The sequence below is a fragment of the Juglans regia genome, chromosome 9 (assembly GCF_001411555.2).
Source record: "Juglans regia cultivar Chandler chromosome 9, Walnut 2.0, whole genome shotgun sequence".
In the NCBI taxonomy this organism is placed as follows: Eukaryota; Viridiplantae; Streptophyta; class Magnoliopsida; order Fagales; family Juglandaceae; genus Juglans; species Juglans regia.
In genome coordinates, this window is record NC_049909.1 from 788324 (window position 1) to 802932 (window position 14609).

The window sequence follows — 14609 nt, forward strand, 5'->3', positions numbered from 1 at the left end:
GACATTGGATAGTTTTTGATCATATGACCCGGTCGGCCACACCTGAAACATGTCCCTAATGCGATTTTTCACTTGCCTCCATGGTGTTTATCGCACTCTCCGCATATTGGGTATGCGGTCGGCGTTTAACTCTTGCTGGTGCTAGCTTTACTGCTTTGAGGCTTAGAGGGGTGTCTCTCTTTATATGGCCAAGCTGACCACAGTTGAAAGCGGCCCCCGTAGTTAGCCTGCATTTGCCCCCATGCTTCCTACCATACTCTTTACAGATAGGTAGCAGTATTGGCATTTGTTCCCCGATGATGACTTTCTTTCCCTTGCCCATTCTAGTTATCACTCTCTTGTTACTAGAGCTTCCATCGGTAGCATATGTATCTTTCTTTTTTAGATGGTAAGAATAGCTAAACCTCCAGACAAGTCTTCTACAATAATTGCTGCATTAACCATTTCCAGAAAATCTTTGATTTGAAGACAGGTCACCATGCGGCGGATCCTTGGCAATAAATCGCCTTGAAACTTTAGTGCATGCATATTCTTTGTGGCAGTCAGATAAGGTGCAAATCCATCAAGTTCCATGAATCGGATAGCATATTGTTCCACCGTCATGTTTCCTTGCACCAGAGTCTCAAGTTCTAGTGCCTTATGTCATATAACCAATTTTGGGGAGAATCGACTTCCTAACCTTGCTTTGGATCCTTCCCTTATCCGAACATCGATGTTTCCTAGTTCTCTTGTCAATAGATGCTGCTGTTGACACTGGATTAGCTCTTACTGTAGTTTTATCGTTTCTGACAATTGATGGACAACCTCTGTCACGTCATACCCTATAACCATGGAAAGGTGTTGTCCCTCCTAATTATCCCATTTGACTGGATTCCCTGTCGGGCTATTATGAGCAATGTGCTCCGTCCTAGGACACACAAGGTCACGTGTATCAGACTAAGAATTCAATTTAGCAATTCCACCATTCAAGATGATACAAAAACACTAGTATTCACATCTAACAAATGGTTCATGCAGTCTCACCTAAATTAAGTCACACTCAAAAGGTCTGAAACGACCTCGACCAATAGATAATGAGTATCTATACATGCCCATCCAAGCATACTCTCAGTTTGGCTTAATCCCATTCTACACTACCAAATCGATAAGTCTTTCTTTAAAGCTCGTTGTACTCTTATTCCTTGATCTGACAAAATAATCCTCTAAGGTTCACACAATCTATAGCCCCGAATCAAATTAGGTTCATCTTCCTAACATGCGTAGAAAATAAGATATCACCTAGTATTTAAGGCTTGCGGATTCGATACCTTTCAAATCTTGTAAAACTTCATCTCCTAATGTCTTCCATTCAAAATGCAGATTCAATCTAAGCTCCTATTTCCTAAGGCTGTAGACCCAAAACTTCATATATGAGTAAACTTATATATCAAGCCTATCGAACTTAGAACTTTAGATCCTAATAGGAATCCTTCCTTAGAGTCTCAAATTCTAAAACTATAACTCTCATGAGTGATCTGAGATTGTTACCTTCCTCCATTCACAACAGATTGTTTCTCATTCTCACACTCTTAAATACATCAATTAAATAAAATCGCATTTCTGGCATCACATCATCACTCACCAAGCCTGGTTAAGATTTCGTACTCAAAATCTACGTATGTACTAGAAACAACTACTACAAAACAAATGAGAAGATGTTGCTCACCAAGCCTGTTGTCCATCATTGGACATATCGTTGCTAGTCGATGCGGGCATGGGTGAGTCGATATGCATAGACATGGTAGTATGCTGAGGTAAGTAGTAGAACACATCATCCTCAGAATTATGTTCGCATAAAAATATAATATGCAAGTGCGCAAAATCATAATAAGTAGTAAAGTATTTTAAAGAAAATGGTTATCGAACCCACATAGAATAATTATGCTATTGAGTATTGAAATTGACTAAATTAATTATTATTTGAAAAACTGAAATTTGAAGAATGGTTTATCTAAATTAATCTGAAGGAAAAAAAAATTAAAATTAAGATTTTAAAAAATAATGAATAGATCTAGAGCGTTTGACTTCACCTAGCAATTTCCACACAATTTATTATTCCTTATTATCGAATCCCAATTATCCCAAGTTAATAATAAAAATCTCTTAACTATTCAATATTTTCTCTCTAGCAATACCAAAAATATCTCTAACTAATAATTTCATATCTCTATGTGAATTTAACTAATTAGAGACTCATTAAGTTCTTTAGATTTTTCTTGAAAATCACACTAGTCGTGGTAAAACATCTATGCTTTCGCTCAACTAATGATGTTTAATCCTAGAGCTTTAATCACAAATCACCTCTCGGTCTTATTGCAATCCAAAAGATCAAACAATAGTTAGCTAGAAAATTGTAAGCATTAAGAATAAAAAATAAACACCCAATCATGAAAATATTGAAAAATAAAATAACTTGGAATATAACATTTGTGTTCAATGCTAGGCTACATCAAAGCTCTAGAAAATAAAATTAATTCACAATGAAATTAAAAATAAAAAGAATAAAACTGGGGTTCTTCATTAGATTCAGTTGATGAAACATGCAGCTCTCGCCTCTACTCCTCCAGATCTGCCTCCTTGAAAGAAACTCTAATAATAAAATCTAAACTATCGAAACCTAAACTCAGACTCTCTAAAACTCAAAACAAAAACTAAGATTAAGAACCAAGACCCCCTATTCATCCCACAAAACGAGATTAAATAGATATCAAAACTCAAATTAGGAAACAAAATAAAAGCGGCTACAGTCTAGAAAATAGTTTCTAAAGATAAATGTTAACATAAAAGGAAATTATCCCAAGAATATCAGAATTATATAAAATGGAAGATTCAGTGATATGCATCTTGATTTGTAGAGTTTGGGAGAATTTGATCGCCAATAGATTGATTACGGAACTTGGAATGGTCCCACCGAGTAGATGTTGTGTGCGCTGAATATAATTGGTCTCCTCGCCTAATTGCCAAGATGTATGGTTCTTGACCGAGATGGAAGACTCCTCTCACCAACCTATCGAGCGGTAAAGCTGCTCGTCTTTGCTGGTTGTCGCCCACGATGTTGGTATTTGATCGGTTAGATTGGTCGCCAAGTCTTCTCGTCTATTCTAATCACCATTGGGTCTCCACGCCTACCGAGAGGAACACTTATTTTCTTTGCTTCCCGTGGAACAAGGCTCCTTGCCCAACTATCATCGGCTCTTTTCAGATCTCGCTACCTCTCATCGATCTACCGTAGTCTCTTCTTTTGTACCAAAATACTCTCATTTTACTTTAAATCTTCCCATTCCTTCAAATCTAAGAAAGTAAATAAAAATATGTAGAAATAAAATAAAATCAATAGTATTGAAGGGAAAATGACAATTTTCATTAATAAATGAGTGATAAAAATCACATAAAACTAGCACTTATCAAATTATAAGCCACATTACAAAAATAACATCATATGATTCATATTCAAGTACTAAAACAGATCTGAGCATCAAACCGAAGATCACATGGTAATACTTTCATAAAAGCATAGATCCATTCGTGAGCTTCACAAACAAGACCTAACCGGACCATTACATGCATAAAGATTCATATCTTCAATATCAACCCCAAAAACTTCAAAAGAACATTCTAACATGTAGATAAAAGTCCTAAGAGCATCATATGTGAATATCAAAGTCATTGGAGCATACTTTTACAACAAAAGACCTAAGCTTATTCAAAACGAGAATTTGTTTTCATATTCCCCGTTTTCAGCTTTTTAGATCTATGCAAATCTCTCATTAAAACTTATAAAGTGCAACAAATCTTCATCAAAATTTAATATTATCATGTTAACTATTAATCATAAAAATTTCAGACTAAGATCTTTCCAATAACTTAGTCAAAAAATCAAAATATCAGACACCGTCCAGACTATCACCCAGAATGACCTCTTAATTCTTGAATAAACTTTTCCCCCATTAAATGAATAAGAAAATTTATAAAAAAAAAAAAATACCAATAGAAACTAGACTCGAATAGAAACAACTTATGTGAAATGGTACTTTATGAGAAAACACTTACAACAACTTTAGAAAATTTGAGCAAAGCAATCCTGAAAAACTCGAGAGTTCCTTTGGTTTCCTCACAAAGAAAAGGCTTCAAAAGTTATTAAAAGGTAGTGAAATGGACAAGGATGAAGCTTATACATCTTTAGCGGTGATAGGAGATGTGTGAATGACACTTTAGGTGATGGGTTGTCAGCCAAAACCATGGGTAAAAATAGTGGGCAACAATGCATGATTTTCAGCCAAGGAAGCTTCTATGTGAAGGGTGGTGGTGAGGTGGCTTTTGACCTTCCCATCAAACACTATTTGTGGCTGACTTGGGCAGTGAAATGACACTATTGGCAGGGAAAACTTCATCCACAAGCATTGCCTTGGGGGTGTAATTTCATAGCCTTTAACCAAATGAGCCTTCATTTGGGGTTTGGGTTTGTAATAAGCCCAAATCCAATTTTTATTGGCCCAATAAAATTACCAAGGTTTAAAAGAATAGATTAGGATGTAATAACATCAATTTGAGTACTTAATAGCATATGTAAATGATTTAATCAAGTGAATAAATACTAAGCTACAACTGGTTTCAATTAGGGTTTGGAGTCAAACTTTCAAGGATTGGGGAAACCATTTAGGGTTTTGGTTTTTACCAAGATTTTAGAATTTCAATTGGATTCCAAGTGTTTAGGGTTTCACTAGATCTGAAACCCTCTTTAGTTTGGTACAAATTGGATGGTTGCATGGAATATGGCTTTACTTTGGTGGCATGATCACAAGGCTTAATTTTTTTCATATTTCCATCTCATTGTTCTTCTTGGTGCCAAGTGTCCAATACTATTCACCAAGTGTGTCTAAGATCTTGCCAAGAGTCCAAATAAAACCTCCCTAACCTAATTTGGACATTACTCACTGTGATATTGAAAACACTGATTTAAGTGCTAACATCGGGACTATTATTCACTCTGAAAAGAGTGAAAAATAAAGTTTACACTGTAAAATCCTAAATATTTATATGAAACTAGGAGCGTACTTTGTTTCACGAGATTCAACTCCTAAGTGCCTCGAACAATTCAAAATGTATTTTCGAACAGTTGTTGTCTGGAAAATGAAAATCATTTTATTGCTCCATAAAATCCTAAATATTCATTTGAGACTACTGGCGTAGACCGTTTATCATTCTTACACTCATAAGTACCTCAAATAAATAAAATCGCATTTCTGGTACCATAGTGAGTGGTAAAATTGATTATGCTGACAAAGTAAAACTTACGCGATTGAATGATTCGTAAAAACTATATGTAAAAGGAACTTGCAAGAATTTATAACAATCGGGAGCAGTGTCCTTGCAGTGCCCCAAGTTAATCATAGATGCCGTCTTAGCTAGAATTGTTCATCCGGGTTCCGGCCTGAGAACTCGGGAATAACAGGACCAGAACCTGGGTTTCAAATCTGGACCGAAACCCTTACCGGATTAGCCCGAGTAAGACCTAGGCCGAAATCCGGATGAATATGGATTTACAACCCCATCTTCTTCTTTTTTTCACTCAGACAAAAGACATTTGCATTGCCCTTTGCGTGTTGCGTCAAACATCAACGGCTTTTTTTACTTTTCATTTTTTCTTCTCCTTCTGATGATCTAGGACCTTGGGTTTCGGATTTCCTTCATTCCCAGTCATATCAAATTCAAATCTTTGTTGTTGTGAAGTAGAAGTGAGAAGTTGCAATGGCGTACAAGTTTTGACGCGTTCCCACTTTTCTATTTTCGACTTGTTTCTGAGACTTTTTGCTCAATTCCCACTTTTTTCCTATGTACATGTTCATATAGTTTGTTCAGATTTATTTAGTCGATAGTGTTTAACATCATTTATGGGTTGTTTTAAGGTTTTTGCTTGCATTATACTTTTTCCTCCCTCCCTCCCTCCCTCACGAGGAAAAAAAAACCGAGTAATGGGTTGAAATTCGATTTCCTAAGTTTTAGACCGGATCAAGAAAAAATTTAGCTCGGATGAACAGTCTTAGTCCTAACAACTTGACATTTGTAAGCAAAATGAAATTACTAAATATTATTAATGCTCTTGATTTATCAGTTCATCAGTCGACTTACAAGTATATGTAAAAAAGCACATAAATAAGTGATTGGAAATGCTCTTAGAGCATTAGTATTGGTCTATGCATATGCAAAGTCATATTTGCATAATATGACCCTAAAATCTTTTACATTGGCTTATGCATATTCAAATATTTAGGTACCTATGAACAGTTTTTATCCAAATTTGGATAACCATATTCACCCTACAAATCATATTTTAATCATTATTTATCTCTCCTCCCACTCTCTCTCTCACAATCCTTTCTTTTTCTCTCTCATTCAACAACACAATAAATCTTCACTTGCACATTCATTTTATTATTATAATATATTATATATTTATTTTATTTTATTATATTTTTAATATAATATATAAAAAAATTATATTTTTTATTATTGCCTTTGTATTATTAATGTCAAATGTATGTAGTGGATGTTAATTGTAAAATATATATAAAAAATTGATTTTAACAAAAAATTAATAATAATATTTTATTATTATTTTGTCTCAAATATGCATAAGTCAATGTGAAAATTTTACTTGAATGGTAAAGTGAATATGCAAAAGAGATGATTTTACATATGTATATACATATGCATAGACCAATACTAATGCACTTAGAAGGTTAGAACTATATTTGATAATTTTATGAAAGTTATCCTTATTCTAAGAATAGTAATGATTTGTATCTGCGTATTACTTAAAAGCGCCTATAAGTTACTGTTCATCGTGAACAATAAATCTAAATCAGCCGCTTTTTTTTTTTTAATTTATTTTTATTTTTTTTTCTTATTACGGTTTATCGACAGTATGATGAACATTAATGAACAGTAAATATTTTTTTTTTCCGTGTGAATGCCAATATGCGACGTAATACTGCAATCGTGCGTAGGGAATGAGAGAGATGAAGAAAGAAAAAGTGAAAAAAATATTGATTTTTAAGTTTTAAATGATCAATAAAAAAGCTGTTTTTTTTCTTCGCATATCCTATTACTGTTTATTATATCATACACTAAAAATCAACTTTAATTTATAAAATACTAATTTTTATCATTAAATAAATGATGAAATTTTACTGTATATTTTTAAGAGAAAGAAACTATCTAATTAATTTAAATTTTTAATATAATTTAAATTTCATAATAAATGATGAACATAAATAAATAATAATTTTATTCTTATACATTAGACTATTTTAATATTTGAAATTACACTTTAATTTTTTCTTCAATTTGACAGATATGACAAACGTGCTTTTTTTTATCAATTAGAAAATCTTACGCCATACAGGATTTTACACAAGTACCACTAATTTCAAAATAACCAAGCCATTTATAAAATACTAATATTTCATCATTAAATAAATAATGAAATTTTGTTAAATATTTTTAAAAAAGTATAACTATATAAATAATTAGAGTTTTAACATAATTTAAATATGATAATATTCTTAATTAACTAAAGAGAACTGCTACAACTAATAAAAAAGTAACCTGAAAATAAGTCATGAATGTGTATTTCATTTTTTTATTTTTCTTTTCTTTTTTTCATGTATTTTTTTAATCATCATAAACATTTTTAAAAAAATAAAAAATTTACAATATCATTGGGTTAGGAGGGAATTGACAATCTATCTCTTCCCAAACAAAATTATTGAGTTCGAGGAAGAGATTAATAGATTCTTAGGTTTTTAGAAACTTTTATATATGTTTTAAAATATTATTTAAATATAAAATATTTTTTAATTTGTTAATCTAATCATTACAATTTTCTTAAATATAAATTTTTTAAATTTTAAAACAAAAACTACATTAAAAAATTATATTCCAATAATATTTTTATTTTAATTTTTTTCTCTCATTTTCTAAAATCAAATAAAACATCTTAATCCAAATAATTTTATATATTACTATTCACAAACCATGTCACTACTATTAATACATCGATCCAAATCATATCTAAGGATTTGTTGTCTACGTGTGCTGTTTTTTGAAGGGCGAGGCTGTTGCTGGTATATTAAAATTTTTAAGATTTAAATCCAACTCTTCATTTTACTACTTCTTATTTTTTTTTCTTCAGTTAGATTGCTTCGATTTATACAGTGAAGTACTATCATTATCACAAAAATTCTCCATATCTCTTTTCACTTATTAGGTGCAGAAATTGAGTTCATAAAATTTTTTTTATATACTACTTATTTTACTTATGATTATTATTTTTTTAAAATCTAAAACATATTTATATTTTATAAAATAAATTATTTTTCAATCGAGCAAATGTGCCTCGCACATTGCCCAACCGCTAGTAAATAAAAAAGCGTCATGCATATTTGAGACTTGAATATTTAAGTTTGGTATCTACAATAATTAATCTTTTGCTTTGACACACTTTACTTGGACGTCTTTAGGTTTTGATGGTTTCCGGATTTTAGACTAGACTTGTAACTGTTACGGTGTTATCACGGTGTCATAAAATTATTAATACATCTTATCTTTAACGGAAAAAGTGAGATGGCAGTGGAAGACTAGTCGTAGAAGAAGAAGAGGAGTAACCGTTGAGAAACCAGAGGCTGAAAGCGAAAAAAAGGTAAGGAGGGCATGAAAGGGAAATAACATAAAGAGAGGTAAGAACTAGAAGGGACTTGATTGGGCAGTAGGTGCGGTGAGGAAAAAAGGGGTTCACGAGAGGCTTGAGACCCCATTTAAAGCCAGCTCTTTAAAATGTTATTCCCATTCATTCTGGCTTGGACAATTCATGAAACGTGACAGTGGGGGAGGTTAAAAATGTTAATTGCTTGCAGAAAACAGGTCAGCAAACTGGATAGCTGCTACTTGGGGACCACACCTTTAATACCATTCATTTCTGGCACTGTATAAACATTTCGCTTTGGCTTTTACTCAAAAATATACAATCATGAGGATTTTTTTTTTGTATTCTGAAGATGTAGTGTCCTTGCTTTTGAAGTTTAAATACTTCACATGCTTTTACCCTTCATATTAAAAGTTAATAACAATAAAAATAAATCAAAATAACATACTGTATATAGTCGCTCATCCTAACTGACCAGCGAAATAAAACTGTTGTTTAGGAATATTTAATTAAAAAAAAGTTATTATAATTACAAATAAATTTATAAAAATAAACTCATCAACTCACCTATTTTGGTATAATTTAATATATTAAGTCAAATCACATTAATTTTTTAAATTTATTTTTATAAAATTATTTTATAATAAAAATATTTTTTATTATTATCATAGTCTATACTTCCAATCGGTTAACATTTTTTTTTTTTAATCATATGACAGATGATGAAACTTAACTAGAGGATGAAAGCTTAAGGACTTGCTTGGATATTAGATTGTATTGAGATGAATTTAGTTTAGTCTAATTTTAATATAAATCTAACATTTAAACGATTAACTTTTAAATTATTAAATATCATTCAATTCAAATCTTTTTATATATGAGATTTATAATTTTTTTTAATTCGACATCTCTTTATACATAATATTTATAATTCTTTTTAATTTTTTATAAATATATTTAAATTCGTCTTAAATAAACTTTATAAAATACATTCTATTATTTCTAATTTACTATTATTCATCAAATATCACGTTGTTATGAAATCAAATGATTAAAAAATAATATATAAAAATTTATTTAATATTTCTTATCTATCGATCATTTAGTATGGTATCAGAACCCTGTCAGTTTCACATTACTTTTTTTTTTTTAATAAAAATAAAAATTTCATCGGAAATAGTGAAACGTTACTTGAAGAACAGCGTGTCGCAAATTCGAGTTATAAAAACCAAAATCGTAGGTACAAAAAAGCCAAATCCCTTTCCTTCTACAACGTTCCTCTTCTTCTTTCCCGTTCCTTGCTGCTCTAACGCCCATCCCCACCAGTCACCACCTCATTTTCCTTCAGTTTACGGAGAAAAATCCCTCCGGAGAAACCCACTGAAGCACTCGTTCTATAAGAAAGAAAGACCTCAAGATGCTGTCCAGAGTAAACGGCGTCTGGATGGATGATAGAGAGGACCATGATCCTGCTTCGTGGGCCAGAACCACCAACGACGCTAACACCAGCAACAGTTGCGGTGTGGCAGAGAAGAACGAGCACGACTTGGGTTCGCTCTCCACCTTCAAGTCCATGCTTGAAATCGAAGACGACTGGTATAATATGGCCAATAATACTCTCCAAAGCCACACTGATATCAGAGATTTAACTTTCTCTCCCAACCTTGCTGACCACCCAGACAATCTATTGCTAAACCCAGTGGACTCCTCCTCTTCTTGCTCTCCATCTTCCTCTGTTTTCACCAATCTCGACCCCTCTCAGGTGAACTACTTTTTGCCTCCCAAGCCCACTTTGTCCTCGCTAATTAACGGCCTCTCGAGCAATCCTTTAGAGAATGGATTTGATTTGGGATGCGAGGTTGGGTTTCTTGAAGCCCAAACTTCCAATGCTTCCACTCTGCTGAACAGGGGAGGTGGGGTTTTGAGCAACTTCACCGATTTGAGCACCAATTCTCAGATTAATGCTCCCAGTATATGCTCGGACTCCCAACTTCGTCTGCCAAATTTTCCCGAAACAGGTGCTGGGTTCGTGGGGTTTAAGGCTTTCGATGGGGGTTCTGGGAATGCCCTGTTTATGAACAGGTCTAAGATTCTGAGACCCCTCGAGTCTTTCCCTTCAATGGGCGCGCAGCCCACTCTTTTCCAAAAGAGAGCGGCTCTAAGGAAAAACATAGCGGATAGTGGCGGCAATTTGTCGATTTCGACTTCGGTTGAGGGAGATAAGGGGAAGACAGAAACCCATGAACCGGGCGAGGGAAAGAGGAAACTGAGCAATGGGGATGATGTGGAAGATGCTAGTTTTGATGGCTCTGGTCTGAATTACGATTCGGATGAGTTCATGGAGAACGATAAGGCGGAGGGCAATGCCAAGAACACCGGCGGGAATAGCTCCAACGCCACTAGTACGGTTACCGGTGGAGGAGAGCAAAAGGGGAAGAAGAAAGGCCTCCCTGCTAAGAATTTGATGGCCGAGAGGCGCCGCCGGAAGAAACTTAATGATAGATTATACTTGCTGAGGTCCGTGGTTCCCAAGATTAGCAAAGTAAGCGTTTTTTTCGCTGTGTTTTTCTCGTGACTTTGAGTATAATAAGTAAGTTGTTTATGTTGTAGTTTCTTATATGCAACCATCAGTTTCTCTTTGTTTGGATTTAAAAATGACATTTGTTTTTAGGTTTGAATATGTAGCATCCTTTTCTTTTTTACGAGGTTCATTGAATTGAACATGGACCCGGCATTGTTCTACATTTCTTCCACAATAATTTTTCGGACCACTGCAGGAAAACAATCTATTCTATCACGTAATGCGTAGGCAGTAACAAATATTATTTTTTATTAAAAATAATTTTATTCATTTGATGAACAGAAAAAGCAGGATAGAGCTCTCGTCTCGTCTTTGATGTCCACTTCCTGTCTTCCCTTTTGAGTCCCATTTTTCTTTATCTTGCCTCTCTCCAATCTGTTTGAATTTTATGTTAGAAATATTTTCATGGAATTTATATCCTTTGGAGGTTTTTTATAGCCAGGTGAATTTAAAGTCGGGGTTAGTCATTTTTTTGGTTAGTGAGATGATCACTTTAGACAATCTCACTGCTATTCACTACTTTTTTTAGTCTTATAGGAATAGGCCCCATTTCAGAAATTCTTATATGGAAGGAATCTAGCTTCTGGATTTGAAAATTCACCATTTATAATGGAAAACAAAATATGTTGGCCAATAATGGTTCATGTTGTAATTAGCAATTGTATGTTTAAAGAGAAAGATTGATACAGTTGTAAGTATATTTGATTCCGAGTCCTTTCTCAAGTGCACTACCGGATTGAACCTTGCATCCAGTATGGTTGAAATTATAGTCAGATAGTCCAGTGGTTGGAATGGAGAAAGTAAGTAGGCTCCCATAAAGATTAATTTGGATTGAAAGGTTTAATGGCATAACTTCATGGTGCAATTAATCAAATTTTGAGCCAACTTGAGTGAAAGACAGACTGTTACTGCTCATTACATTGTCTAATATGATTTGTATTGACAGATGGATCGGGCTTCAATCCTTGGTGACGCAATCGAATACTTGAAAGAACTACTGCAAAGGATTAATGACCTCCATAACGAATTGGAGTCGACCACTCCTGGCTCTTCACTGACACCTACCACAAGTTTCCACCCTTTGACCCCCACTCCACCTGCCCTACCCAGCCATATCAAGGAAGAGCTTATTCCCAGCTCGTTGCCCAGCCCAAATAGCCAAGCTGCAAGGGTAAAAGCCTCTATATGTGATGAAAAATCTACTAGTATGGATTTTACTTTCTGTTAGTAACGCAGATGGGATGAATTCATTAATGTCTTTTTGTATTATGGTGTACTTACTTTCAGTAATACAGTTCTCGCTTTTCTGGGCACAGGTGGAAGTTAGGTTGCGAGAAGGAAGAGCTGTAAACATCCACATGTTTTGTGGGCGCAGGCCTGGTCTCTTGCTCTCCACTATGAGGGCTCTGGATAACCTTGGATTAGACATCCAACAAGCTGTCATAAGCTGTTTCAATGGCTTTGCTATGGATATATTCCGAGCTGAGGTAGAGTTCCTCTCTGTTCTTCGGCTGGCATTTAAAACCCAGATCCCTGAAATGCTAAAAAATTTTTTGATGCCATTCATTCAACTGGATCTTTCATATAATCTCCGGCTCTTGCAAATTGTATTCCATCCTTGCTGGATTCATCATTGAAAACAACATGAAAATTGAAACTTTAAGATGATGATAATGGCTAACTTGCTCCCTATTTTGCAGCAATGCAAGGAAGGGCAGGACGTCCATCCTGAGCAAATCAAAGCAGTACTTTTGGACTCTGCTGGTGTCCATGGAATGATGTAGTTCGAAAGTTACGAGTCAAGTTTAAGCAATTACTCTTGAATTAGTAAATTAGGAGGCTGGAAGTTAGTCCTCAATCACAACTGCATTTAACTGAAAATCTGTAGTCAACCTTTTATCGTCGTTGAAATAATTGCCCTTTTTTTTTTTATCCCAATTATCAAATTTTCACCAAATATTTCTTTCTTTTTCTTACTTTGCTCATTTTCTCAGCTCCGTTTGAGGATTGGAAACATCAATATGCTTTACCATGAATTTGAACGTGTTAAAAGTTGGAAACATCCAGAAGTATTTGCCACCTCTCCCGCCCTTAGCGTGGACGCACTGCTCTCCTTTCGCTTGGCTGGCATTAACGTCTGGCCTTACTGTTAAGTATTACCCATGAAGCCAAACAGACTCTTCCTATTTAGGTGAAAATATACCAAAAATTTATGATTAAATTACTATATTAAAAATAAACTTAAAGTGTATGTAGTGTAGTATTTAAAAAAGCATAAATAAAAGAAAAGGCAAAAAGAAAGTACTTGATTTATTTCAATTTTCAACTCAATTAACCATCAGAATAGAACTTATGTTCTTTATATTTTAAATGAATTTTAATAGAGAACTCTAAAACTCGAAGGACAACTATTTGTCTTCAAAGCTAACAAATCAAATATATTTTGGGCTCTACAATAAAGAATTCATCAAGACTCAAAAAGTTATGGAAAAAAAAGGTTTCATCAAGGAAAATAAAACCTTTAAAATATCCATAAGAAGAAGGAAAAAAAAAAAGAGAAAAAAAGCCACAATTTCAATATACCCAAATAGAAAATAATTTAATACCATCCCATTCTTAATTTTTACTACATTTTTCAATTATTTAAATAAGTTGTCAGTTATAGAAAATGAAGAGATCGTGACTCAGAAAAACTGTTTGAGAGAATATTTAGGAAATGGATGACATGAAAGGAAAATGGACTAGGAGCCTTCTTACACAATTGAGGAGTGATGAGAGGGCTGTGAATGACCTTGAGTGATGGTTTTGTCAGTCCAAAACAATGAGCAAAACCAGCCCATGGTATTGCTGTCTAGAGCTGTCGTGTGAGACTTGGTGAGTGAGATGGCTTTGCCTTTAAATCAAGTACAAGTTGGCGCTATTTTGGGTAGAGTCTGGTTTGCCATGGATGGAGGAAAATTTCATCTACAAGCCTTGCAAATGTGGCTCAATTTCGTGGGCCTTAACCGAGTGGTTTAGGGTTTAAAGTCATTTTGGCTAGGGTTTGAGTTGTTATCAAGCCAAAATCTAATTTTTCTTGGCCCAATAAAATTTTCAATGTTTAAATGATTGAATAATGATGTCATAACATGAACTTGATTGGTTAATACCATGTGAAAGTGATTTAATCAACTAATTAAACACTAAGCTGGATTTCGAATCCATTTAGGGTTTGGAAATAAGTTTTGGGTTTCAGTTTCAACCAGATTTTTGAGATTTCAATTGGATTCCAAGTATTTAGAGTTT

The 14609-nt window shown here is 33.9% G+C and overlaps 1 protein-coding gene across 1 annotated transcript; it reads left to right on the forward strand.

Moving 5' to 3' along the window:
* The first annotated feature begins 9984 nt into the window (after positions 1-9984).
* On the forward strand, positions 9985-13388 carry LOC109003084 (transcription factor ICE1). The gene is made up of 4 exons (XM_018981059.2): positions 9985-11285; positions 12271-12495; positions 12641-12811; positions 13025-13388. Exons 1-4 carry the CDS (start codon positions 10161-10163, stop codon positions 13106-13108), a joined length of 1605 nt encoding a protein of 534 aa, XP_018836604.1. The 5' UTR covers positions 9985-10160; the 3' UTR covers positions 13109-13388.
* The last annotated feature ends 1221 nt before the right edge of the window (positions 13389-14609 follow it).